Source organism: Dama dama, chromosome 5 (assembly GCF_033118175.1).
Source record: "Dama dama isolate Ldn47 chromosome 5, ASM3311817v1, whole genome shotgun sequence".
Lineage (NCBI taxonomy): Eukaryota > Metazoa > Chordata > Mammalia > Artiodactyla > Cervidae > Dama > Dama dama.
In genome coordinates this window covers 85,262,744-85,285,951 of record NC_083685.1, presented here as the reverse complement: position 1 = coordinate 85,285,951, position 23,208 = coordinate 85,262,744, and the positions used below count along the sequence as shown (strand labels likewise).

General features: G+C 52.6%; 3 protein-coding genes across 3 annotated transcripts in view; 2 read left to right on the top strand and 1 right to left on the bottom strand.

Annotated features, from left to right (window-relative positions):
- Positions 1–833: 833 nt before the first annotated feature.
- FNDC8 (fibronectin type III domain containing 8) lies at positions 834–12,165 on the top strand. The gene is made up of 4 exons (XM_061140978.1): positions 834–1,042; positions 8,853–9,219; positions 11,225–11,461; positions 12,013–12,165. The coding sequence occupies exons 1-4, from the start codon at positions 834–836 to the stop codon at positions 12,163–12,165; spliced, it is 966 nt and encodes a 321-aa protein (XP_060996961.1).
- A 1,861-nt stretch (positions 12,166–14,026) lies between these two features.
- On the bottom strand, positions 14,027–22,609 carry NLE1 (notchless homolog 1). Its single transcript, XM_061142782.1, has 13 exons — positions 22,553–22,609; positions 22,279–22,422; positions 20,579–20,796; positions 19,878–19,957; positions 18,962–19,038; positions 18,690–18,787; positions 18,166–18,358; positions 17,471–17,606; positions 17,261–17,307; positions 16,359–16,561; positions 14,743–14,902; positions 14,564–14,634; positions 14,027–14,368 (listed from the first exon to the last, which is right to left on the bottom strand). The coding sequence occupies exons 1-13, from the start codon at positions 22,580–22,582 to the stop codon at positions 14,356–14,358; spliced, it is 1,470 nt and encodes a 489-aa protein (XP_060998765.1). The 5' UTR covers positions 22,583–22,609; the 3' UTR covers positions 14,027–14,355.
- Positions 20,821–23,208, top strand: part of UNC45B (unc-45 myosin chaperone B) — a 41,815-nt gene continuing 39,427 nt past the window's right edge. The window contains exon 1 of the mRNA XM_061142781.1: positions 20,821–21,808. Within this exon, the coding sequence (XP_060998764.1) occupies positions 21,772–21,808 (37 nt within the window). The 5' untranslated portion in view covers positions 20,821–21,771. The remainder of the gene's footprint in view (positions 21,809–23,208) is intronic.

Genomic DNA, 23,208 nt, shown 5'->3' with positions numbered 1-23,208 from the left:
GGTGAAATCATTTGCCAAAGGCTTCACAGCCTCTGAAGCTGTGGGCAGAGCTGGACTCAAGAGCTGACGAATCCCCACCCAGGTGCAAAGCCATCGCTCTTTTAACAGCTGCCGGCTTCCTCACCCCACAAAGCTGTGTGTGTGTTTTCCTCCCGGTGACATGGTTTCCTTGAGAACAGAAACAACCTCTGGCCCATTTCTGTATGCCTCTGCACCACCCACCATGTCTTCATACCTGAAGGCACTTGAAGTGGGGGTGGGACAGAATTTAGAATTCCAGCAGTAAAACCTGGGTATGTGGGTGCTCTGAACCCCATGAGCCATCCCAGCTTTCCCGGCTGTGCCCACACAGCTGGGCACGGGGTTTGCTGCCTCCCATGTCTGGATATGAAGTCTCAGAATTCCATCGGCGAGGTGTCCCACTCCCAGGGACCCAGTCCATCCAGTACTGCCTGCCTCCCTCCATGCCCAGGTACCACTGTCTCACCATCCACTTCCTCCTTCCCAGGGCAGATCGGAAGGGCACAGGTGGTGAGCATTTTGAGATCTTCTGAGAAGAGCAGGGCCGCTGTAACCACAGAGCCTTAGCCCAAGGGGCATCGTGGGCTATTCTGGGGCTCTGCCGGCTCCTGACGTTGGCCCTGGGCTGCAGCAGCCCCCAGTCAGCGGGGAGGGTAGCTCCTAATTGTTACACTCTGTGATAATTATGAAGTCAGCTCATCGCACCCCCATCCCACCACAACTAAGGGTGTGTCTGCTGCCTGCAGTTTCTCTCTGCTTCCTGTCAGCTTGGTTGTCCTGCATGGTGCCGGCTGCGGTCCCAAACAAACTCGATGGCATCACAGACATTCTACAAAGGGGGAGATGGGGAGGAGGCCCTGCTGAAGAAGGAAACCCTCAATGTCTTGAATGCACTCAATCAAATGTCGAAGCCCTTTCCAAACCCCAAGTCAATGAACAGGACCGTCACGACCAAAGGCCTCCCACTTTCCTCAAGGGGCAGTTTGGTGAACTTCTTAGAGGAGGATGCCATCAATCTACCGTAAGACCTGAGTCTGGTCCTTTTCTACTTTCTAAGGCCAGAGCTGGGTGGGCAGAGGAGCGGGGGGCAAGGAAGAGGGTGTTGAAGAGGCGCCACTTCCTTGACTTATCACAGTCGAGACTCCCAGGGAAGAGCGCGTAAGCAGGTTGCCTGTGGATTCCTGACCCCAAATCAATTCTTGGAGGCATGCAGGCCTCCAGCTCCGGAAGACCTTCTGGGATTAGCTGGAGATGGGTTGGCGGTGCTCGTCATCCTGTTTGGTCCTCACCATGAAGCCCCCTCTCCTCTCCCCATGGTTCCTTTGCTCATCCTCCCTATTGTGCCTTCACCTGCCTGGTTATGTCCTCCCCCTAGCCCCCAGAAGCCTGCCTGCCTTCAGACTGAGGTCTGTGTTCCTCCTCAGTGATCACAGGTCTCCTTCACTTCATTTCACAAAACTCTTTGGGCACCTACGAGGTACCTGGTCCAAGGTTAAGTTCTGGGAATGCAGAGCTGGAAAGCAGTCTCTGCCTTTAAGGAGTTCCCAGCCTGGGGTGTGTGTGTGTGTGTGTGTGTGTGTGTGTGTGTGTGTGTGTGTGGTGGTTGGGCGTGGGGGGCTGTCAGACAAGAATTGAGACTGTTACAGCATGGTCTGGGCTATGACGGGACAACTGGAGGAAACAGAGGGAATTTAGTATAGTTTGGGAGGGGGTGAAGTTAAGGGAGGCTTCGTGGAGGAGGTGACTCCCAGAGGAAGGGAAGGAGTTAGCCAGTGGAGGGACAGAGGAGTGGGTTGACGTGGGCTGAGGGAACTGTCTGTCGGGAAGTTTCACGGGTATGTGACCTGTGCAGTTAAACACAGCCCGACACTTGGAAGGACCCTGTTTAGTTTAATGCTTGGATGTTACTGTTTTGAAGGTCTTAATAATTTCTGAAGAAGGGACCCCACAAGTTATGTAACTGGTCCTGATGACGTGAAAGGGGCTGCAGTGGTCACTCCCTTAGGTACCTGTCAGTAAGCAGGTATGGCTAAAGTGGCGGGGGCAGGTAGGAAACTTCCTGGTATGGAGAGAAAGTCTTAGACTGGGAACCAAGTTTCAATCCAGGTTCTACCACTTAGATATATGACCATAGACAAGTTCATTAAGATCAGCGACCCTTGGTGCCCTGTGTGTAAAACGAGACCGGTCCCATCCAGCAGGGCTGCTGTGAAGATCACAAGGAGTTGTTGTCCAGCATATAGCCCAATGTCTGGCTGCCCCTTTCAGGACTGGTGTTTCCAACAAGTAAATCTTCAATAGAGATTCCTTGGGGCTTCCCGGGTGTTCCAGTAGCTAAGACTCCATCCTCCCAATGCAGAGGGGCCCAGGTGTGATCCCTGGTTGGGAAACTAGATTCCCACATGCCACGATAAGAGTCTGCAAGGTGCAATTAAAGATCCCACGTGCTGCAACTAAGACCTGGTGCCACCAAATAAATACTTTTAAAAAAAAAATAATAAAAAAGTACAATAGAGATTCCTAAGGACAGTTTATGGACTTCCCAAGTGGCGCCAGGGGTAAAGGACCCACTTGCTAATGCAGAAGACTTAAAAGACTCATGTTCAGTCTCTGGGTCGGGAAGACTCCCTGGAGAAGGACATGGCAACACACTCCGGTATTCTTGACCAGAGAATCCTATGGAGAGAGGAGCCTGGAGGGGTACAGTCCTTAGAGTCACAAAGAGGCGGACACGAGTGAGGCAACTTAGCACATAATATAGGACAATCTACAGCGTAACTGACATCCATACCCAGACTCTTCGGCCTACAAAGGGCCTTGGAGGGAGAATCACCTATTCCAAGTGTCCACCAAGGGCTAGCATAGGAGGTTGGGTGGATCAGGATTTTGCAGGAGGAGGTTGATGGGGCTGGAGCTCAGGGTGGAAAACGTTGGCCTTGATCAATCAACCTTAAAGCTGGAGGCTGGCCTGGTGTGAGGGGTCTAGGGATATGTGTGGGTCACTGGATCTGGCTAGAGCAGCCAGGGGAGGTGGGGAAGGAAGCAGGGGAGGGGAGCCAGAAAGCACCAGGGGCAGACAAGAGCTGTGTAACATGGGGCCCGGGAGATCCGGCTTCTGTTCCAGCTCTGCCATCGACTACCAAGGTGACCTCCGTCAAGGTGCTTGGTGTCCATAGGCCCTATGGCTGCTTTCTCTAGACAGGGCTCTTCCAGCTGAGGGCTGGGACCAGTGAATGTGTCAGGAGCTCATCCTAGTTGATGGAGGCTGGTATTATAAAATGAACTAAATAGAATTTATAATTCCAGGGAACATCACACACAGATAAGTACTGGTTTGTGAAACCAGTTAGTACTGGATTGTGAAACATTTTAGTTATATGTGTGTGTGTGTGTGTATGCATATACTGGGGTTTCCCAGGTGGCGCTAGTGGTAAAGAGCCCGCCTGCCAATGCAGAAGACGTAAGAGACTCAGGTTCAATCTCTGGATCGGGAAGATCCCCTGGAGGGGGCATGGTGATCCAATCCAGTATTCTTGCCTACAGAATCCCATGGACAGAGGATCCTGGCAGGCTACAGTCCATGGGGTCATAGGCATGCGTGTACTAGCTTGTCAAGAAATATGTATTTCTTACTTTCAGTTCAGTTCACTTCTGTTGCTCAGTCATGTCTGACTCTTTGCAACCCTGTGGACTGCAGCATGCCAGGCCTCCCTGTCCATCACCAACTCCCGGAGTTTACCCAAACTCATGTCCATAGAGTCGGTGATGCCATTCAACCATCTCATCCTCTGTCATCCCCTTCTCTTCCTACCCTCAATCTTTCCCAGCATCAGGGTCTTTTCAAATGAGTCAGCTGTTTGCATCAGGTGGCCAAAGTATTGGAGTTTTCAGCTTCAACATCAGTCCTTCCAATGAACACTCAGGACTGATCTCCTTTAGGATGGACTGGTTGGATCTCCTTGCTGTCCAAGGGACTCTCAAGAGTCTTCTCCAACACCACACTTCAAAAGCATCAATTCTTCAGCGCTCAGCTTTCTTTATAGTCCAACTCTCACATCCATACATGACCACTGGAAAAATCATAGCCTTGACTAGACGGACCTTTGTTGGCAAAGTAATGTCTCTGATTTTTAATATGCTGTCTAGGTTGGTCATAACTTTCCTTCCAAGGAGTAAGTGTCTTTTAATTTCATGGCTGCAGTCACCATCTGCAGTGATTTTGGAGCCCAAAAAATAAAGTCAGCCACTGTTCCCACTGTTTCTGCATCTATTTGCCATGAAGTGATGGGACCAGATGCCATGATCTTAGTTTTCTGAATGTTGAGCTTTAAGCAAATTTTTTCACTCTCCTCTTTCACTTTCATCAAGAGGCTCTTTAGTTCTTCTTCAACTTCTGCCATAAGGGTGGTGCCATCTGCATATCTGAGGTTATTGATATTTCTCCCAGCAATCTTGATTCTAGCTTGTGCTTCCTCCAGCCCAGCGTTTCTCATGATGAACTCTGCATAGAAGTTAAATAAGCAGGGTGACAATATACAGCCTTCTCCTTTTCCTATTTGGAACCAGTCAGTTGTTCCATATCCAGTTCTAACTGTTGCTTCCTGACCTGCATACAGATTTCTCAAGAGGCAGGTCAGGTGGTCTGGTATTCCCATCTCTTGAAGAATTTTCCACAGTTTGTGTGATCCACACAGTCAAAGGCTTTGGCATAGTCAATAAAGCAGAAATAGATGTTTTTCTGGAACTCTCTTGCTTTTTTGATGATTCAGCGGATGTTGGCAATTTGATCTCTGGTTCTTCTGCCTTTTCTAAAACCAGCTTGAACATATGGAAGCTCACGGTTCACATATTGCTGAAGCCTGGCTTGGAGAATTTTGAGCATTACTTTGCTAGCTTGTGAGATAAGTGCAATTGTGTGGTAGTCAGCATTGTTTGGCATTGCCTTTCTTTGGGATTGGAATGAAAACTGACCTTTTCCAGTCCTGTGGCCACTGCTGAGTTTTCCAAATTTGCTGGCATATTGAGTGCAGCACCTTCCCAGCATTATCTTTCAGGATTTGAAATAGCTCAACTGGAATTCCATCACCTCCACTAGCTTTGTTCATAGTGATGCTTCCTAAGGCCCACTTGACTTCACGTTCCAGGATGTCTGGCTCTAGGTGAGTGATCACACCATCGTGATTATCTGGGTCGTGAAGATCTTTTTTGTATAGTTCTTCTGTGTATTCTTGCCACCTCTTCTTAATATTTTCTGCTTCTGTTAGGTCCATACCATTTCTTTCCTTTATTGAGCCCATCTTTGCATGAAATGTTCCCTTGGTATCTCTAATTTTCTTGAAGAGATCTCTAGTCTTTGCCATTCTATTGTTTTCCTCTATTTCTTTGCACTGATCACTGAGGAAGGCTTTCTCATCTCTCCTTGGTATTCTTTGGAACTCTGCATTCAAATGGGTATCTTTCCTTTTCTCCTTTGCCTTTCACTTCTCTTCTTTTCTTCTTCTTTTTTTTTTTTTCACTTCATTTCTTTTCATAGCTATTTGTAAGGCCTCTTCAGACAGTCATTTTGCTTTTTTGCATTTTTTTTTTCCCCTTGGGGATGGTCTTGCTCCCTGTCTCCTGTACAATGTCATGAACCTCCATCCATAATTCATCAGGCACTCTGTCTATCAGATCTAGTCCCTTAAAACTATTTCTCACTTCCACTGTATAATCACAAGGGATTTGATTTAGGTCATATCTGAATAGTCTAGTGGTTTTCCCTACTTTCTTCAATTTAAGTCTGAATTTGGCAATAAGGAGTTCATGATCTGAGCCACAGTCAGCTCCCGGTCTTGTTTTTGCTGACTGTATAGAGCTTCTCCATCTTTGGCTGCAAAGAATATAACCAGATGGTGTTGACCATCTGGTGATGTCCATGTGTAGAGTCTTCTCTTGTATTGTTGGAAGAGGGTGTTTGCTATGACCAGTGCATTGTCTTGGCAGAACTCTATTAGCTTTTGCCCTGCTTCATTCTGTACTCCACAGCCAAATTTGCCTGTTACTCCAGGTGTTTCTTGACTTCCTACTTTTGCATTCCAGTCCCCTATGATGAAAAGGACATCTTTTTTGGGTGTTAGTTCTAGCAGGTCTTGTAGGTCTTCATGGAATGGTTCAACTTCAGCTTCTTCAGCATACTGGTCAGGGCATAGACTTGGATTACCGTGATATTGAATGGTCTGCCTTGGAGATGAACAGAGATCATTCTGTCGTTTTTGAGACTGCATCCAAGTACTGCATTTCGGACTCTTTTGTTGACTATGATGGCTAGTCCATTTCTTCTAAGGGGTTCCTGCCCACAATAGTAGATATAATGGTCATCTGAGTTAAATTCACCCATTCCAGTCCATTTTAGTTCGCTGATTCCTAAAGTGTTGACGTTCACTCACCATCTCCTGTTTGATCACTTCCAATTTGCCTTGATTCATGGACCTAACATTCCAGGTTCCTATGCAACATTGCTCTTTACAGCATCGGACTTTACTTCCATCACCAGTCACATCCACAGCTGGGTGTTGTTTTTGCTTTGGCTCCATCTCTTCATTCTTTCTGGAGTTATTTCTCCACTTATCTTCAGTAGCATATTGGGCACCTACCGATCTGGGGAGTTCATCTTTCAGTATCCTATCTTTTTGTCTTTTCATAGTGTTCATGGGGTTCTCAAGGCAGGAATACTGAAGTGGTTTGCCATTCCCTTCTCCAGTGGACCACATTTTGTCAGAACTCTCCACCATGACCCATCCATCTTGGGTGGCCCTACACGGCATGGCTCATAGTTTCATTGAGTTACACAAGGCTGTGGTCCATGTGGTTAGATCGGTTTGTTTTCTGTGATGGTGGTTTTCAGTCTGTCTGCCCTCTGATGGAGAAGGATAAGAGGCTTATGAAAGCTTCCTGATGGGATAGACTGACTGAGGTGGATACTGGGTCTTGTTCTGATAGGCAGGGCCATGTTCAGTAAATCTTTAATCCGATTTTCTGTTGATGGGAGGAGCTGTGTTCCCTCCTTCTTACTTTAGCTCAAGGTAAAAAAAAAAAAAAAAATTTGAAAGTTAAATTTTTCGGATCCTGTAGTTCATCAGCAAAAAATTTAAAGAGTGGGGAAACATGGGCAAGGTTTTTCTTTGTAACAGCCAAGAATTGGTAACGATAGCAAATATCTGTGTAACAGAACACCATACAACAGTTAAAATGACTGAACCAGAGCAGATTAATCTAAAAAATACAGTGTTATAAGTAAGAAAACAGCAAACTGCAAATGAATATGTATTGAATGATACTATTTATTTATATAAAGTTTAAATTATGCAAAATAATAACATACATATCTAGCAAACCTATAAAAACACATGGGGAGTAATAAACACAAAATTTTAAATTTGCTGCTCCGGCTGCCTCTGAGGGAGAGCATCAGGAGAGCGGTAGGGGAGCAGAACACAAGGGGCTTTAGCGACACTGACACAGCTTTAGTTCTGAGTTGGATAGAAGCTAAATGGAAGCTTAATATAATACGATCATTTTTTCCAGTTTTATTGAGACACAATTGACATTAAAGTATGCAACATGATTTGATAATTGTATGTATTGTGAAATCATTACCCCAATAAGCTTAGTTAACATCCATCACCACACAGTTACAAATTTTTGTGTGTGAGATGAGAGCTTTTAAGACCTAATCTCTTAGGAACTTTCAAATATACAATATTGTTAATTATAGCTACCACTTTGTACATTGGTGTGGTGGTGGTTTAGTCACTACGTTCATGTCACTTTGTACATTACTGCCCCATGAACATATTATCCTTGATATCTTGAATGAGTCTGAAATATTTCACAATTAAAAAAAAAATTAGAGGACTTCCCTGGGGGCTTAGTGGTAAAGAATCCGCCTCCCAATGCAGGAGACATGGGTTCAATCCCTGGCCCTGGAAGATCCCACATGGCACGGAGCAGCTAGGCCCGGGCATCACAGCTAATGAGCCTGTGCTCCAGAGCCCAGGAGCTGCAACTACTGAAGCCCGCACGCCCTAGAGCCCGTGCCCCACAGCAAGAGAAGCCGCCGCAGTGAGGAGCCCAGCACCGCAACTGGAGAGTAGCCCTGCTCCCTGCAGCCACAGAAAGCCTGCGCGGCAATGAAGAGCCAGCACAGCCAAAAACACATAAATAAACAAATAATTTTTAAAAATAAAAAAATTAGAATGGAAGAAAAGTTTTGAGCATTCACCCCAATAAATGTATATTTATCTGTGCCGTTAATCTTACATGCTGTGTATTAATACATATTGGTAACTGTCATAAAAATTAAGTAAATAAATGTAGCAATTACTTAAACAACAGTAAATAAATATTTAGTAAAACTTATTATTTTTCTTTTAGATACTTTTAGATATTTTTCCATATCCCAGTAGATCGTTATGGTCATTGCCTGGGGTGTTTGCACCCTACCTTGGAGGAAGGACTTGGAGCTTTAGTGGTGTTTCTAAAAATGTGGTTCTCAGAACACTGGCATCAGAATCATCTGAGGATGTTATGAGAGATGCTTTAGCAGCTTCCCCAGTGCCATCCCAGCTGGGCACCAGGGACCAGGAGTGTGCATTTTCCACTTACTAGTGTCCCGGTGAGTCCACTAGTAAGTGCATTTTCCACTGCTGCAGAGCAAGAATGTTCTGAGTGGCTCAAAAGCAGTTGAGGGTGTTGGTAAGTCCTGCCCAAGGCCTGCCTGCCCCTGGGAGCTTCCAGGTGGCAGGGGCTGGGGCAGCTGCCTCCATCTGTCTCCCCCTCCCCTCTCCTTCCAGGAAGCACATGCCAGTGGAGGATTCTGAATGCAGCTCCGATGACACCAGCATCTCCCCCATGTCATCTACCTTGTTGAATCCCATCAAGTTGGCCGTGACCCAGCCCAACAGCAGCTTCTTTGCGGGCATGCTGGAGGGCGAGTTGAACAAACTCAGCCTCTCCTCGATAGCCAAGGGCACAGAGAAGGGGCACCTGGCCCTCTGCCCCCAGTCTAAGTCCAAGATGGCCCCTGGGGGCCTGCTGGACCTCGACAACCCTGAGGTGGACACAGACACGTCCTCGACGCCCTCAGAGTCCTCTGTGGTCTTGGATGTGCCGGAGGCGCCCTTCATCTGTGAACACACGGTCAGCGACTCCACAGCTGTGGTGCGTTCCCCCCATGTGCACCTGGCAAACGCTTGATGCCCCCCCACCCCCACCCCCACATGCCCAGCACGGAGCTGAGCTCACTGGGGAGCGTGTGGATACCTACTGCCTGCATCCTGACCTCTAGTGCATGGGTTAGGAGAGAGGGCGTGCCTGCAAAGAACTCCAGCGCAAGCTAGAGAAGGTTCAATGCTGCAGGAAAAGTTCAGACCAAGTGCCGCTGGGGATTCCAAGGGAAAGAAACGTTACTTCCAGCTGCAGGAGTAAGCTTTGGTGGTGTTCAGTGACATTTGAGCTGGGACACAGAGGTCGGACTTAGACATCTAGAGATGAGGAAAGGCATTCTGTGTAGGGCTGACACTAGCAAAGGCTCGCATGTGGGAGGAAACATCCACGTCCTCATTCAGGGTTGCTCACACTTTCCGGCACCTGCAGATCTGATCCTCATGTTACCAACAAGATTCCTCGTTCCTCGAGGTTCTGACTCAGTAGGTCTGGGGTGGGGCCTGAGACTCTGCATTGCTAACACATTCCCAGGTGGTGCTGATGGCCCACAGACCACATGCTGAGTAGCGTTGTTCTGGATACAGGAAAGGAACAGCAGGAGGGGGTCATTTTCCAGAGGTCCTGTAATGTTAGGCTACTGTATGGAATTTTTCAGTAAGCAAAGAGGACCAGCTCTGTGCAACGTTTTGTATCAGGTGAGAGATGCAATATCAGTTACATATTGGAAAATACCATCTGGTGGCTCAGACAGTAGAGCGATGCAGGAGACCTGGGTTCGATCCCTGAATTGGGAAGATCCCCTGGAGAAGGAAATGGCAACCCACTCCAGTACTCTTGCCTGGAAAATCCCATGGATGGAGGAGCCTGGTAGGCTACAGTCCATGGGGTCACCAAGAGTCGGACACGACTGAGTGACTTCACTTACTTTGGAAGATAAATCTGGAAGGACCATTGTTGGATAGGCCAGCTCAGTGTTTCTCAAAGTGTAGTCCTCAGACCACCAGTAGCATCTGCATCGTATGGCAACTTGTTAGAAATTTTAATCCTTGCTTTCCCCACCCTCCTGATTGGGCCTGCTGAATCAGAAGCTGGGTGCAGGGGCCAGCGGTCCTTGTTTTAACAAGTCCTCTGGGGTATTCTGATGCATACCAAAGTTTGAGAACCACTGGCCTAGATGGAGTAGAAACTGGAAATGGGAGACAAGGCAAGTGACAGCAGGGCCAGGAATCTGCAGTGTTAGAAAAACCCTCTGCAATCCTTAGTCTGGCTTGGCAACCAGGGCTGCAGTACAAAGTGCATGGACTCAGGAGCAATTGGTCTGAACCTTGACTCTGGCACTTAATTGTTGTGTGGCCATGGGCCGGACCAGAGAAGGCAATGGTACCCCACTCCAGTACTCTTGCCTGGAAAATCCCATGGACTGAGGAGCCTCGTAGGCTGCAGTCCATGGGGTCTCGAAGAATCGGGCACGACTGAGCGACTTCACTTTCACTTTTCACTTTCATGCATTGGAGAAGGAAATGGCAACCCACTCCAGTGTTCTTGCCTGGAGAATCCCAGGGACAGAGGAGCCTGGTGGGCTGCCGTCTATGGGGTCGCACAAAGTCGGACTCGACTGAAGTGACTTAGCAGCAGCAGCAGTAGCATGGCCCAGACACCTGCTCTCTCTGAACTTGTAACCCCATCTGCAATGAGTGAGGTGGATGAGATGATTGCTAAGGTCCCTTTCAACGGACACACAGTCTATAGAATATGGAGTTGAGGGTATACACTGAGGTGGGTGTGGCTGCCCAGGGAGAATGTCTCAAGCTTTGGGCTGGTGGGGCCCCATCTAACGTGGGGTGTGCCTGCCACCCTCGGACACACCTGCCTCAGCTCCAGCGGGAGCAGGGAAGGGAATGGGGTCTTCTGGCCCACATTGCAGAGGGACTGGTGGGGTGGTAAGGGGAGGCCAGGCCAGACCAGGTCTGAGGAAGCCTTGGGGGTTCTCTCCCCCTAGATTTCCTGGACCTACGCCCCTGGCAAGCAGCAGGTCAGTTTCTACCAGGTCCTGTTACAGGAGGTGGTCAGGAAAAACAGCGGTGAGATGCCCAAGGCGAAGAACCGCCCCTGGATCTTCAATAAAATCCTGGGCACCACCGTCAAGCTGATGGAGCTGAAGCCGAACACGAGTTACTGCCTCACCGTCCGCGCAGCCAACACCGCGGGGGTGGGGACGTGGTGCAAGCCCTACAAAGTGAGCCCTGCGAGGATAGGAGCCCGAGGGTCGGGGGGAGGGGTCTGGACCGGGGCCCTAGAGGTTGGGAACACCCCTGTACCCCAGGACCTCTCCTCCTGTTGGCTTTCCCTCTCCCTGGGCAGATAAGCCTCGATTCTAGGCTGCTCTCCCTGGGGGAGGGTTAAGGAGTAAGTCACTTTGGGGGCCCCTGGAAACTGACCTGTTCATTCATCCCTAATGTGTGTCTCTCAAAGCCAGTGGCTTCTGGGTTTTTCAACTTAGTTATCAATGATTGTGAGTGGGTTGGGAAGTCAAGAGCACTGAAGGAAAAAGAGAGGGAAGAGGCTAACGGGCGACAAAGCAGGGACGAGCCTGGGGGTGGCAGGGCAGGCCCGAGTAGACCCTGCTGAGCTTGGAAACAGCACACAACCGGGGAGAAACATGTCAGTGAATAGGCTGGTAGGGCCCTCGGAGACCCCATTTCACAGACAAATGAGGGGGGCCGTGTCGGAGTGGTGAGGTCAGGGTCAGCTCTGCCAACGAGTTCTGAGGACTTTTGTTTCTTTCAGTTTGCAACGGTGGCCACCGACGTGAACAGCTTCCCCGAGAACAACCCCATCCAGATTACCGTGCAGCGCAAGGAGCCCCAGCGGAAGACCGTGTCCCTCGGGCTGGAGGACATGCGCAGGCTCGAAGATCTGGAACACCTCTTTCCCTACTAAGGGGGAGGGTCCCAGGAAGCCCCTCACCCACCTTCAGCTTCGGCCCAGGGTCCTCAGCAGTCAGAACCACGAGATGCACCACCAGCCGAGTCAGGGAACCAAAGACCACCCTGCTGGTCCCGGGCCTGGGGCCGAGGTTAGAGGGGAGCTCCGCTCACCCGGAGCCTCCGCAGGCCAGGCCAGATCAGCCTCCACTGCCCATAGCTGCTAGGCCTCCTCCCCCAGATCTGGGCTGGTCCAGGTCCCTCATTAAAACCTGCAGGTCACCCAGCACCCTGAGATTCTGCTTCATGCCACTGACGGCCTCAGCCACTCACCCTCCTGGCTTCTGCCGGGACCGAGTCCAGGTGGGTCGGGGCGACACGGGGCCATGAGATGCCATCGCCCTTTCCCAGTGGGAGAAAGAGATGGTCCCCAAAGACTACAGCACTCGCCAGGAAAAAGTGATGCTGGACAGAGGTAGTGACAGTCTGCACACTGCCAGCCCAACTTGAGCTCGGGGGGACATGGGGCAAAGTGCCCGAGCTCTGAGCGAAGGGTTTAATCCCTTCTGTTTCATGTCGGCTCTTCCTGGATGTGACGGCTCAGACAAACCATTTACGCTGCTGGGGCTCAACTTCCTCATCAAAAATACGGGGATGTGGGACTTCCCTGGCGGTCCAGCGGTTGAGACGCCGCACTTCCAATGCAAGGTGTGAGGGTTCAATCCCTGGTCGGGGAAACTAGATCCCACATGCTGTGTGCCGTGGCCAAAAAAAAGGTGGGGGGGGGGGGGGCGGGGCGCGGGGCGGCGATAGCACAGCAACCCGCTTTATTTGGCTCTAGCCAGCATTTCCCAAGCTGTTGACGATAGAATTCCCCTCCTCTCCTGTGTGAATTACATCCGTCAAGTGTCCAAAGAATACTGAGGAAGGCTAGAAACCTATTTGGTTCTTTGATTCTTCACATCTGTATCCCCCCTGGGGGGATGGCATGGCCCTTCCAGGCACGGCTGCAGGGTCACTGGGAGGCTCAAGGGAGAGCTCAGCAGCAGACAGCCTGGCACAGAGCGGGCCCTCAGAGCCCGTCGCCTCCCTTCACCCCTCACACAGTCTCACTGCAGAGACCAGGCAGGCAGAAGCCAAGCAAGGTGCAAAATCGTAGAAGCACAGATGTGGGTGGGGGAGGGTGAGGAGGGCCAAGAAGTCAAAAAAGGCTGTGGCCCCGAGTGCTCCGTACAAGGATGGCTGGAATTCAACCCAGGTAGAGGCACCTGGCCCTGGAAGAGGAGTGACCAAGACCTTGGTCCAGGGTCTCAGCACGTCCTGGTGGGGGTTCCCTTCACTCTGTGAGTCTTTGGCGGGCAAAGAGCCACCCTCCCCATCACACCATCCATCCCCACTTCTGCCCGAGCCTGCACCACCGCACGGCCCATTAGGGGGAGCCCTCGGGGACCGTCTCTCTGTACCCTGAGAGCCCAGTGACACTGGATGAGGTCGGCGAAAGCACCCCAGAGCAGCAGGGCTGGCACAAGTCCCTGTGATGGTCAAAGCGTCCCCTCTGCGCGCTGTCCAGACCAGGAAGTAGCCTCGAGCTAGTGTGACAAGTGCATTTCTAACTGGGCTGAATTCTAGTTCATGCAAACAGCTAGACGTGGCTGGTGCTGCCAGAAGGGACAACACAGCCTCGACAGCCTCCTCTGGCTACTAAGAGACGGGCCTCAGCGGGTCGCCCCAGCCTTTCCCTCATAGGTACGGTGGCGAGCCAGGAAGGGCCGCTTCCTGCTCAGCATGGTACTGGTGTAGCCCAGAGGGAGGGGCTGCACGAACTGACCCAGCATAGACCCCTGGGCATCGAGGACAGGAATTGTAACCCAAACACACAAAATATAAGTTATTTATTTGGTCACAGAATCCAGGGCCTGACCCTGAAGAGACGGCATTTAGAAAAGGCAGCAGCTGGTCATCGCCCAGCCTCCCGCCACCCCTGCTCACACCAGCGAGGTACTGAGGATGGCCGAGGACTGGGTTCAGTGACGACCTCCTGCAACCTTCGGCCTTCTGTTCTGCGGAGGGACCCCTGTGGGGTCTGAGCGAGGACAGCAGGCCACGCTCGTTCTCAAGGTCATCGCCCAGCCTGAGGCCTCCCGTCAAAGCGGGCAGCGGGTGGAGGCTGAGTCCAGGTGGGGATCCCGGAGACCTGGGGGGCTTCTCATCTCCTCCATCTGTGAACAAGGGCAGGGAATGGGATGGGGACCCCAGCTCGGCAAAGGGAGGCACCACACAGTCCCAGGAGCCCCCGATGGGGGAGAGCCTGGGCAGGTGGAGAGCCCGCGGAACTCTCCACCACGGGGGACGACCACGAGGGCGGGACAGCCGAGCACACCGGCCGCCACTGCACCCCCCACCCCCAAACTCACATCCGGAGGCACTTGTCCTTCCCACCACTGGCCACTCTCTGGCCATCGGGACTCCAATCGACAGCATATACCTAAACAGGGGAGGGGCACAGTGGTGCAGTGAGCAGGGTTGGGGGGTGGGGGGCAGGCTTTAGTCCCCCCCCCCCGCTCAGCCAACTGCCCACGAGGGTCGGCCGTACCTCATCTGCATGGCCCGGCAGGTCCGTGGACAGCTTCTGGGCCTTCACATCCCACACCTTCAGCGTGCTGTCACTGCTGCCGCTGACCAGGAGCCGGCTGTCAGCCGACCACGCGATCTGGTACACGGCAGCCACATGGCCACGCAGGGAGGCCAGGTACCTGGGCCGGGGGGAGGGCAATGAGGATGGACGTGAGATCTCGGAACACGTCTCAAGGGTCCTCGAGGCCCCCAGCAGTCATTCTCAACTGTGGCTGCATGTCAGGGTTACCTGGGAACCTGTACAAAATCTCACTGCCTGGCCCCCGCCCTACACCAATTTAATCTCTGCTGGTCATTGTGATTTTGTAGAACTGCTTCTAGGATGCTTCTTGCTGGGCCTCCACACTTGCTCAACTTTGCAAGCCTTGGACTCCAATGCCCCCATCTGCTTGGCCCGTCTGCACGACACCCCCAACTCTGCCCACCCCAGCAGGTGCCTGCTGACAGGTGACGTGGAGGAACAGTGGGCCGGGCCACTGGGACCTGGTCGGGACAGACTGACTGTGTCTGCTGGTGCAAGTTGTTGGGCCTGAGACTAGGAGCTGGGGACGTCACTGGGGATGCAGTGGTTGAGAATCCGCCTTCTAATGCAGGCGACTCGGGTTTGATCCCTGGTGGGGGAACTAAGATCCCACATGCCACGGGGCAACTGAAGCCCACGTCTGCAACTAGAGAAGGCTGCATTCTGAAATGAAGACCCCCTCACGCTGCAACTAAGACCCAACCCAACCAAGTAAATGAATTTAAAAAAGAAGGGAGCCGAACAGCCTATTTCACAGGGCTTTGGCGTGGAGATACACAGAGATGGACGCGTGAGTCCCCCTTCGGCCTCAGGAGTGTTTCCCTGCTCCTTTCCCCACTCGCGCCTCAACCTCCCCTCCTATCGACCACGAGGGCACTGTGCCTTTTCACACCACTGCTTCTCAGACCTGAAAGGTGACCTTAAATGGCAGGTTCTGATCCCCAAGCTCTGGGCTGGGACCCAGGGCTCTGCAATTCCATCAAGCTCCCAGGTAATGCACTGTCTGGTCGGTGGACTCCACTGTAAGGGCCAGATAACGACTAGACCACAAACCTACACATTCCGCTGCATCCCCGGCCCTTGGCCAGCTTTCAGACCATTTCTCTCCCTAGGTGTACAATGAACTAGCCATTTTCAGCGCCCGCTTAGTGAGGGTGCTGAACATACCACCTCACTTAATCCTTGTGATAAGGCTGAGAGGTAAGGGGTCTGCACACTCAGAAGAGGAAACAGAGGCTCAGAAAATCCAGGGACTACCCTGCCTGCCAACGCAGGGGATGGGTTGTTGCTCCACAACAAGAGAAGCCACTGCAATGAGAAGCCCGCACGCCACAGTTAGAGTGGCCCCTGCTCACTGCAACTAGAGAAAGTCCGTGAGCAGAAACGAAGATCCAGCAGAGCCAAAAATAAAAACAAAATAAATAAAAATTTTTTAAAAAGAAAAGAAAAAAAATCCAACCGCTTGCCAGAGCCACACAGCTAGAAAGCAGCAGAGCCGAGCTCCTTCCAGAGGGGGGAGTGCCCCTCCTCCCGGGCCCACGCCCCCCACTCACTTGCCCGTCCTGCCGTCCCACAGCTTGATGGACTTGTCGAAGGAGGCGCTGGCGATGATTCGGGAGTCTGGGGAGTAGACCACCTGGTTGATGAGGGCCTGGTGCCCCGTCATCCGTGCCAGGGGCTTCTTGTCCTCTGCCGGGGACCACAGAAACAGGGTGAAGTCATCTGAACCAGACACCAGCCTCTCTGGGCCCCGGCCCTGCAGAGGCAAGAAAGCGCATGTGGTCTCAGGGAGGAGACTCGACCTCAGAGGCAAACACACCACTGTCAGCTCAATCATGGATTCTTAACACCGGAACCACCAGGGAAGTCCCCACAGTGGCATCTTAAAAGGGGGAAGGATTTTATACGTGGGCTTGTATACGTGTGTAGTGTGTACATACACGTGTATGTGAAGTCTCGGAAAGGAGACACGAGACACTGGTAGCACTAGATGCTTCCAGGAGCCACAGAGATGAAAGGCTTTCCACATCTACTTTTTTTGTGTTCTTTGAACCCTAGACTATCTGAATGTGTTACTGAAACTAAATGAAATTTAAAAAAAGAGAAGGACTTCTCTGGTGTCCAGTGATTAAGACTGCATGTTCCCAATGCAGGGAACACGGGTTTTATCCCTGGTTGGGGAACTACGAGCCTGAATTCTGAGGCCAAAATAAATAAATAAACAGAGGTACCTTAGAATTACAAATAAATAGATAAGAAAAAAAAGGAAAAAAGAAAGTGAAATAAAATGATCCCCAGCACACTAGAATTTTAGACTTGTAAAAGAAGAACTTTGGGGGAACAGTACATTCTGTACTGGGGCTAGAAGGGAGAGGGGCCTGAGCCTATGCAGGGTTTGGGGTTTGGGAAATGAGGAGAAACAGCGCATGGGGCTGGCGGTGCTGGGGATGCTCACCCGCACGAGGTTGTAGCGGCTCAGAGCCTTCTCCTTCAACTCCTGCACTGTGTCCAGGCACCAAAGGAAAGGAACAAGGCTGATGAGAAAATACAGCATGGACAGCAAGCACCCCACACACCCAGCCAAGCTCGGCCCCTCGCACGTGAAGCCGGAGAGCCGGCTCCATCCCAACCAGCCCTTCCTCCCTGCCTCCTCCCGCTCACTCACAGGACCCTCGGAGGTCTTGGGCATTCACTGAGGCCTCGGCGGGCTCAAAGGCCCCCGTGCGCAGGGCGTAGTCAGTGCTGAGGGCCATGGTGTTCACCCAGTGGCCGTGGCCTTGCAGAGTCCGGCACAGCACGCCCTAGGGTGGATGGAGACAGGTCAGACACTCACAGAGCCCTCTGCGCCCCTGGGAACGTGAATGTCCAGGTCAGCCCCAGAAGACGGGGGGTGGCCCCCAGGACTCAGAAGCAGGGCCCTCGTTTACTGTGATCCGAATCAAATCAAATCACTGTAATCTGAATCAAATCACCCATCAGCTCCTCATTGTGATCTGAATCAAATCTCAAACCCTCTGGGTTCAAGTCTCTCATTTGTGAAATGAGGGCATGGGCCCAGGTCAATGTTTCTGAAAATAGGTTTCACAGAAGGGAAATGTCAGGAAAAAAGGGCTCTAGTCCAGTAAGTTTGCGCTACAGCAGGTCTGATAAACCTAAATAGGCTTCCAACAGCAGGAAATTCCAGAGCCTGACCACGCTCAGGGGCCCTGGACCCTCCGCTATAACGCGGCACCAACCCCAGGACCCACTGTTCAAAAGCACCTCCCTGACCAGTTCCCGGAACGAGTTCAGGAAATACTGGTCTGACATCCCTGACCCGCGATTTGCCCAGGCTGGTTGCGGACCCCTCCCAGCTCTTACATCATGAGCCCTCCAGACTTTGATGGTGCGGTCCTGGGAGGCCGAGTAGAGAAGCCCGTCCCCTCCCCAGCGGAGACAGGTGACTGACTGTGTGTGTCCGGTGAGGATGCGCTCGCAGCGGCCCGCGGTCGTGTCCCAGACCCGCACGCTGCCGTCCTTGGAGCTGCTGGCCACGTAGCGGCACTCGGGGTTGCTGGGGAGGAAGAAACGGGTCCTCACTTCTGACCGGGCAGTGCCTGTCTTCCCACACTGCCTCCCGATGCCTAGCTCGAAGGCCGGGGATAACGTCTCGACGGCTTCCTGACCCCACCATCCGGGGGCGCTGCAAGGTGGCTCTCAGGCTCTGGGATGAGCGCCCTCCACCCCCACCCACGGGTGCAGGCAACCTTCCCCACTGCCTGCCACGTGGTCACTGCCACTCAGAGCCCCCACCCTGTCCCCTAAGGCTCCTCTGCACCGAGCAGGGGTGGGGTACAGCTCTGAACCCTGGCTCCTCATTCACCCCCGTTGTCAGTGTCACTTACGCGTGGAGCGGCTCCCAGCTCAGGGCTGTGACCCACTTGCTGTGGCCAGTGAGCACCCGGCCGACTTGCTTCCCTGTGCTTGGGTCCCACAGGAGAATCTGCAGGACAGAAGCTCAGCAAATAACCCTCCCCAACCTTCCGCTGGCCCTGCCCAAGGTCCCCCGCCCATCGCTCCCAGCCACACCTCCCCGAAGACCCCAGTACCTCATTCTGACCCATCTCCCAGGAAGGGACTCCAGGGTCCCCACCTAAATACCCCAACCATCATCTACCTGGCCATTCTTACAGCCTGAAGCCAGCTTCTTGCCGTCTGGGGACCAGGATATGCTAAGGACCCAATGTCTGTGTCCTAGAAAAGCAGGGAGGGGAGAAAGGGGGACCACACCTGTCTTTATCCCAAATGCTCAGCAATGCCTGGCACATTGCAGAAGGTGCTATTTGGCACATAGCTAGCTGCCAAATAAATGAACAATCGAACACCAATCGAAGGGAGGAGACTCCCGAGGCAAATGGCAAACCCTCCCCAAGTGCGAGAGCCATGCACCTGCCGCACAGATTACACTGCCACTTTCTAATGGTTCCTCACGTGCCACGTGAGATAAAATTCCTGCACGTGTCAGGCCTTACAATTCTCACGATAGCTCTAGAGTATGGAACAAAGCCAGAAGTACCACTCCCATTTTCCAGATGAGAAAACTGAAGCGTAGAAAGGAAGCAAGGCCCACACACAAGGTCGCCTCGCTAGTGTAAGGATCCCAGGCCAGCAGCATCAGTACCACCCGGAACTTGAAATGCAAATTCTCAGGCCACATCCCAAACAGGAGGAGACCAAAATTCTGGGGGTGGGACCCAGAAATCTGTATTAACAAGCCCTCTAGGTAATCCTGATGTATGTTCAAGTGTGAGGACTCCTGTGGCAGAGACCGGACTTAAGCCCAGTTGTCCTTGCTACCAGCCAGCCAGTCCCTGCCCGCATCCTCACGCTGATTCTTGGGTCCAGTCTCTGCTTGTTTGTAAGTGGCTGGTGGGGCTCAAGGGTAAGGTCTCTACCTAGGAACTGACAACCACTAACTGGATGTGAAAAGGCTGGAATGTGCTCTGGGCCTCCCAGGAACTAAAGAGCTGAACGAATCACCCGCCTGCCACTGTATCAACACCTGCCCTGAGGGTAACTGCGTGCATACCGACCCTGGCATGTGAAGTGTGGCGTCTCAGTGCTGAGATCCCAGAAGCGAACTGTCGTGTCTCCGGAGCCACTGGCCAGGTACCTGGGGAAGAAGAGGGGCGGCCTGACCTCTGCACTGGGGACAAGGGGTTGGGCCCCACCCAGGGGTTGGGCCCCACCCAAAACACTGTACATGTCCATTCCCGTGGCCTATTCAATTGCCTTCTGGAAACAGAATCTGGGAGTGGAAATTTCTCTCTCTTCTGAAAAGGAGAACTATAACACTCAGGCCATCTGGGAGAAGACTCTAGGAGGTAATTTCTCTCCTTGTCCTTCCTGAAAGGAATGGCCACAGCCATAACCAGTTAAAGCTTCTTATTATCCTCAGAGGATTGTGAGAAGCAAATAAACCCTGTTTCTCAGATGAACAACTGACTCAGAGAGGTTAAGTGACTTGCCCAGGTCACACAGCTAGGAAGGGGCAGAGGTGAGCTTGAAGCTCAGCTCTCCTGAGAGCAAGTCCAGGAAGGGCCCCTCCAAGGCAGGTATCCTTGGCCTTTGGGGACAAAATTCCACTGGACAAGTCCCTTACTTACACCCTGAGCCCAGAGCTTGGGTCAAGGAAAGGGAGCCAGAGGACCCACTAAGCATAACTTGGGGGTCCCCTCAGCCCAGCCAACAGCTGCACCCACACTCCCCTCCATGACTCTGCAGCTGTCCTTACTTTCCTGTGGGGCTGAAGGCCACGGAAATGACCGCCTCACTGTGACCCTCCAAGGAGCTGGTGCAGCGGGTCACAGCGCGAACCCTGAAGATAGCCTGTGGCTGGTAAATGATGTCCAAGACCTTCTCTGTCTCCACCGCCTGTGACTCCAGTGTCCTCCCCAGTGAAGAGACGATCTCGGCATCATGGACATAGAAAGCCAGTGGCAGGGGATCCTCCTGGAGGACAACAGCAAAGGGAAGCCCCCCCATGAAAGGACAGGCAGAGCAGCCTCCACTGGGGGACCCTCCCCTCCCCACCCTCTGCAAGCTGTGTGCAGGCAAAGCCTTCTTTTCAGCCACCCTGCTTGGGACACCCCCATTATTCCCCATTGAGCAAGACCTTTTGAGTCCTTCAAGAGCAACTCCAGAATATCTACAAATCACTTTAGAATCCTTTATCTTCATCTCACAACTACCCTGACAGATAGGCATTCATGCTGAAAAAACAGAGCAACTAAGTGCTTAGCCCAATGTCCTATTGCTAATGACTAATTCAGGTTCTTCAGACAGAAGTCCAGGGTTAGAATTAGTATATAGCATTTAAGACATTTTCTAAACCACCACACCAGGCTCTATAATGTGTAAGAAGCATCCAAAAAGCCGACTGAAAATGCAGACTCTCTGCTTCACCCCTGGGTCTGCTGCAGTAGTGTAGGGTGGGGCCCAGGTACTGCATTTTTAGTATATGTGCTGCCGAAGCGAGCACTAGGTACTGCATTTTTAAGCAACTTCCCCCACCTCCAATGTTGTTGTTCAGTTGCTAAGTCCTGTCTGACTCTTTGGGCCCCCATGGACTGTAGCCCACCAGGCTCCTCTGTCCATGGAATTCTCCAAGCAAGAATACTGGAGTGAGTTGCCACCTCCTTTGCCAGGGGATCTTCCTGACCCAGGGATCGAACCCGTGTCTCCTGCATTGCAAGCCGATTCTTTACTTCTGAGCCACCAGAGAAGCCCACCTCCCATAGAGGGCAGCATTTTGATAAACACTAACAGCTTAGAGGAAATCAGTCCTGAATATTCATTGGAAGGACTGACGTTGAAGCTGAAACTCCAACACTTTGGCCACCTGATGCGAATAACTGACTCATTTGAGAAGACCCTGATGCTGGCAAAGATTGAAAGCGGGAGGAGAAGGGGACGACAGAGCATTAGATGGTTGGATGGCATCACCGACTCAAAGGACATGAGTGTGAGTAAACTCCGGGAGTCGGTGATGGACAGGGAGGCCTGGCGTGCTGCGGTCCATGGGGTCGCAAAGAGTCGGACACGACTGAGCTGACTGAGCAGCTTAGGAGAGCAGAAGTTTTGAGTCTGACGTTTGAGTTCCAACTCCAAATCTACCACCTACGGCGCGGCATCTTACACACAATCGAATGATCGTAGGCAACAATGTAAAATGGGGAAGTTAATGACAACGGGGAGACAATGACGGGCTGCGACAAGGAATCACTAAGATGATGCGCCCAATGCGTTCAAAACGCGCGCTCTCTCCGCAGGTGGGCCCTGAAGGTGGGCGTGTAAATCGCTCACTCTTCTCACATCTTCCGACCCTCCCCAAGGGTAGACCGCACGGCCGGGCTGCAGCACTGCGGGGGAGCGGTGGGGGCCCTGGTACCCAAGACCTTCGGCCTCCCGATCCCCCGCGTGCCCAACGCTCACCTGGGCCAGCAGAGCGTTGCACACGAGCTGCAGCTTGTCCGGGGTGATGTCCACGGGCACGTCGAACGGCGAGCCCAGCAGCTGCCCGCCCTCATCCTGGAACTGCACGAGCAGCCGCTGCACGTCGCGCGTCGCCGCCTCGTCCTGTGCGGACAAGCGCGGTAGGCGTCACTCCCGCGGCTCGGTTACCCGAGGGCCCCCACTCCCGACTCCCTCCGGCCTCGGGAAGGCGGGCGCGAGACCCCGGCCGCGGGCCCCTCCCGCACTCACGCACACCCGCCGCTGCCGCCGCGGCCGCCGCCATCCTGCGTCCCCACGTGGAGGAGGTAACTCCGGCGTGATGGAGCGCCGCTGCCGAGGTTCAGCGGCGCCGCAGCTCGCCGCATCGCCCCCTGGTGTCGCGGCGGGGAGGTGCCGTGCCCCGCCAGGCCTCCGGCATTGGGCGTGGGCTCACCTGGTACCCGCCTCCACACCCTGCCCTTGGACTGGTGGCCGCCTCCGCGTTCTAGTCTCTCCCAGAGCCTTGCAGGATCAGTTCGGTTCAGTCACTCAGTCGTGTCCAACTCTTTGCGACCCCATGGACTGCAGCACGCCAGGCCTCCCTGTCCATCACCAACTCCCGGAATTTACCCAAACTCATGTCCATTGAGTCAGTGATTCCACCCAACCATCTCAAGCTCTTTCGTCCCCTTCTCCTCCTGCCCTCAATCTTTCCGAGCGTCAGGGTCTTTTCAAATGAGTCAGCTCTTCGCATCAGGTGGCCAAAGTATTGGAGTTTCAGCTTCAACATCAGTCCTTCCAAAGAACACCCAGGACTGATCTCCTTTAGGATGGACTGGTTGGATCTCCCTGCTGTCCAAGGGACTCTCAAGAGTCTTCTCCAACACCACAGTTCAAAAGCATCAATTCTGCGCTCAGCTTTCTTTATAG

What these genes read in the sequence shown, in the direction of transcription:
- FNDC8 (XM_061140978.1), top strand. Translation starts at nt 834, where the DNA reads ATGGCATCACAGACATTCTACAAAGGGGGAGATGGGGAGGAGGCCCTG. An exon ending in GAGGATGCCATCAATCTACC is followed by an intron (nt 1,043 to 8,852) that starts GTAAGACCTGAG and finishes CTCTCCTTCCAG; the next exon opens with GAAGCACATGCCAGTGGAGG. An exon ending in CGTGGTGCAAGCCCTACAAA is followed by an intron (nt 11,462 to 12,012) that starts GTGAGCCCTGCG and finishes TGTTTCTTTCAG; the next exon opens with TTTGCAACGGTGGCCACCGA.
- NLE1 (XM_061142782.1), bottom strand. Translation starts at nt 22,582, where the DNA reads ATGGCGGCGGCCGCGGCGGCAGCGGCGGGT. An exon ending in GCAACGCTCTGCTGGCCCAG is followed by an intron (nt 20,797 to 22,278) that starts GTGAGCGTTGGG and finishes GTTGTCCTCCAG; the next exon opens with GAGGATCCCCTGCCACTGGC. An exon ending in CCAAGACCTCCGAGGGTCCT is followed by an intron (nt 17,308 to 17,470) that starts GTGAGTGAGCGG and finishes GCCTGGACACAG; the next exon opens with TGCAGGAGTTGAAGGAGAAG.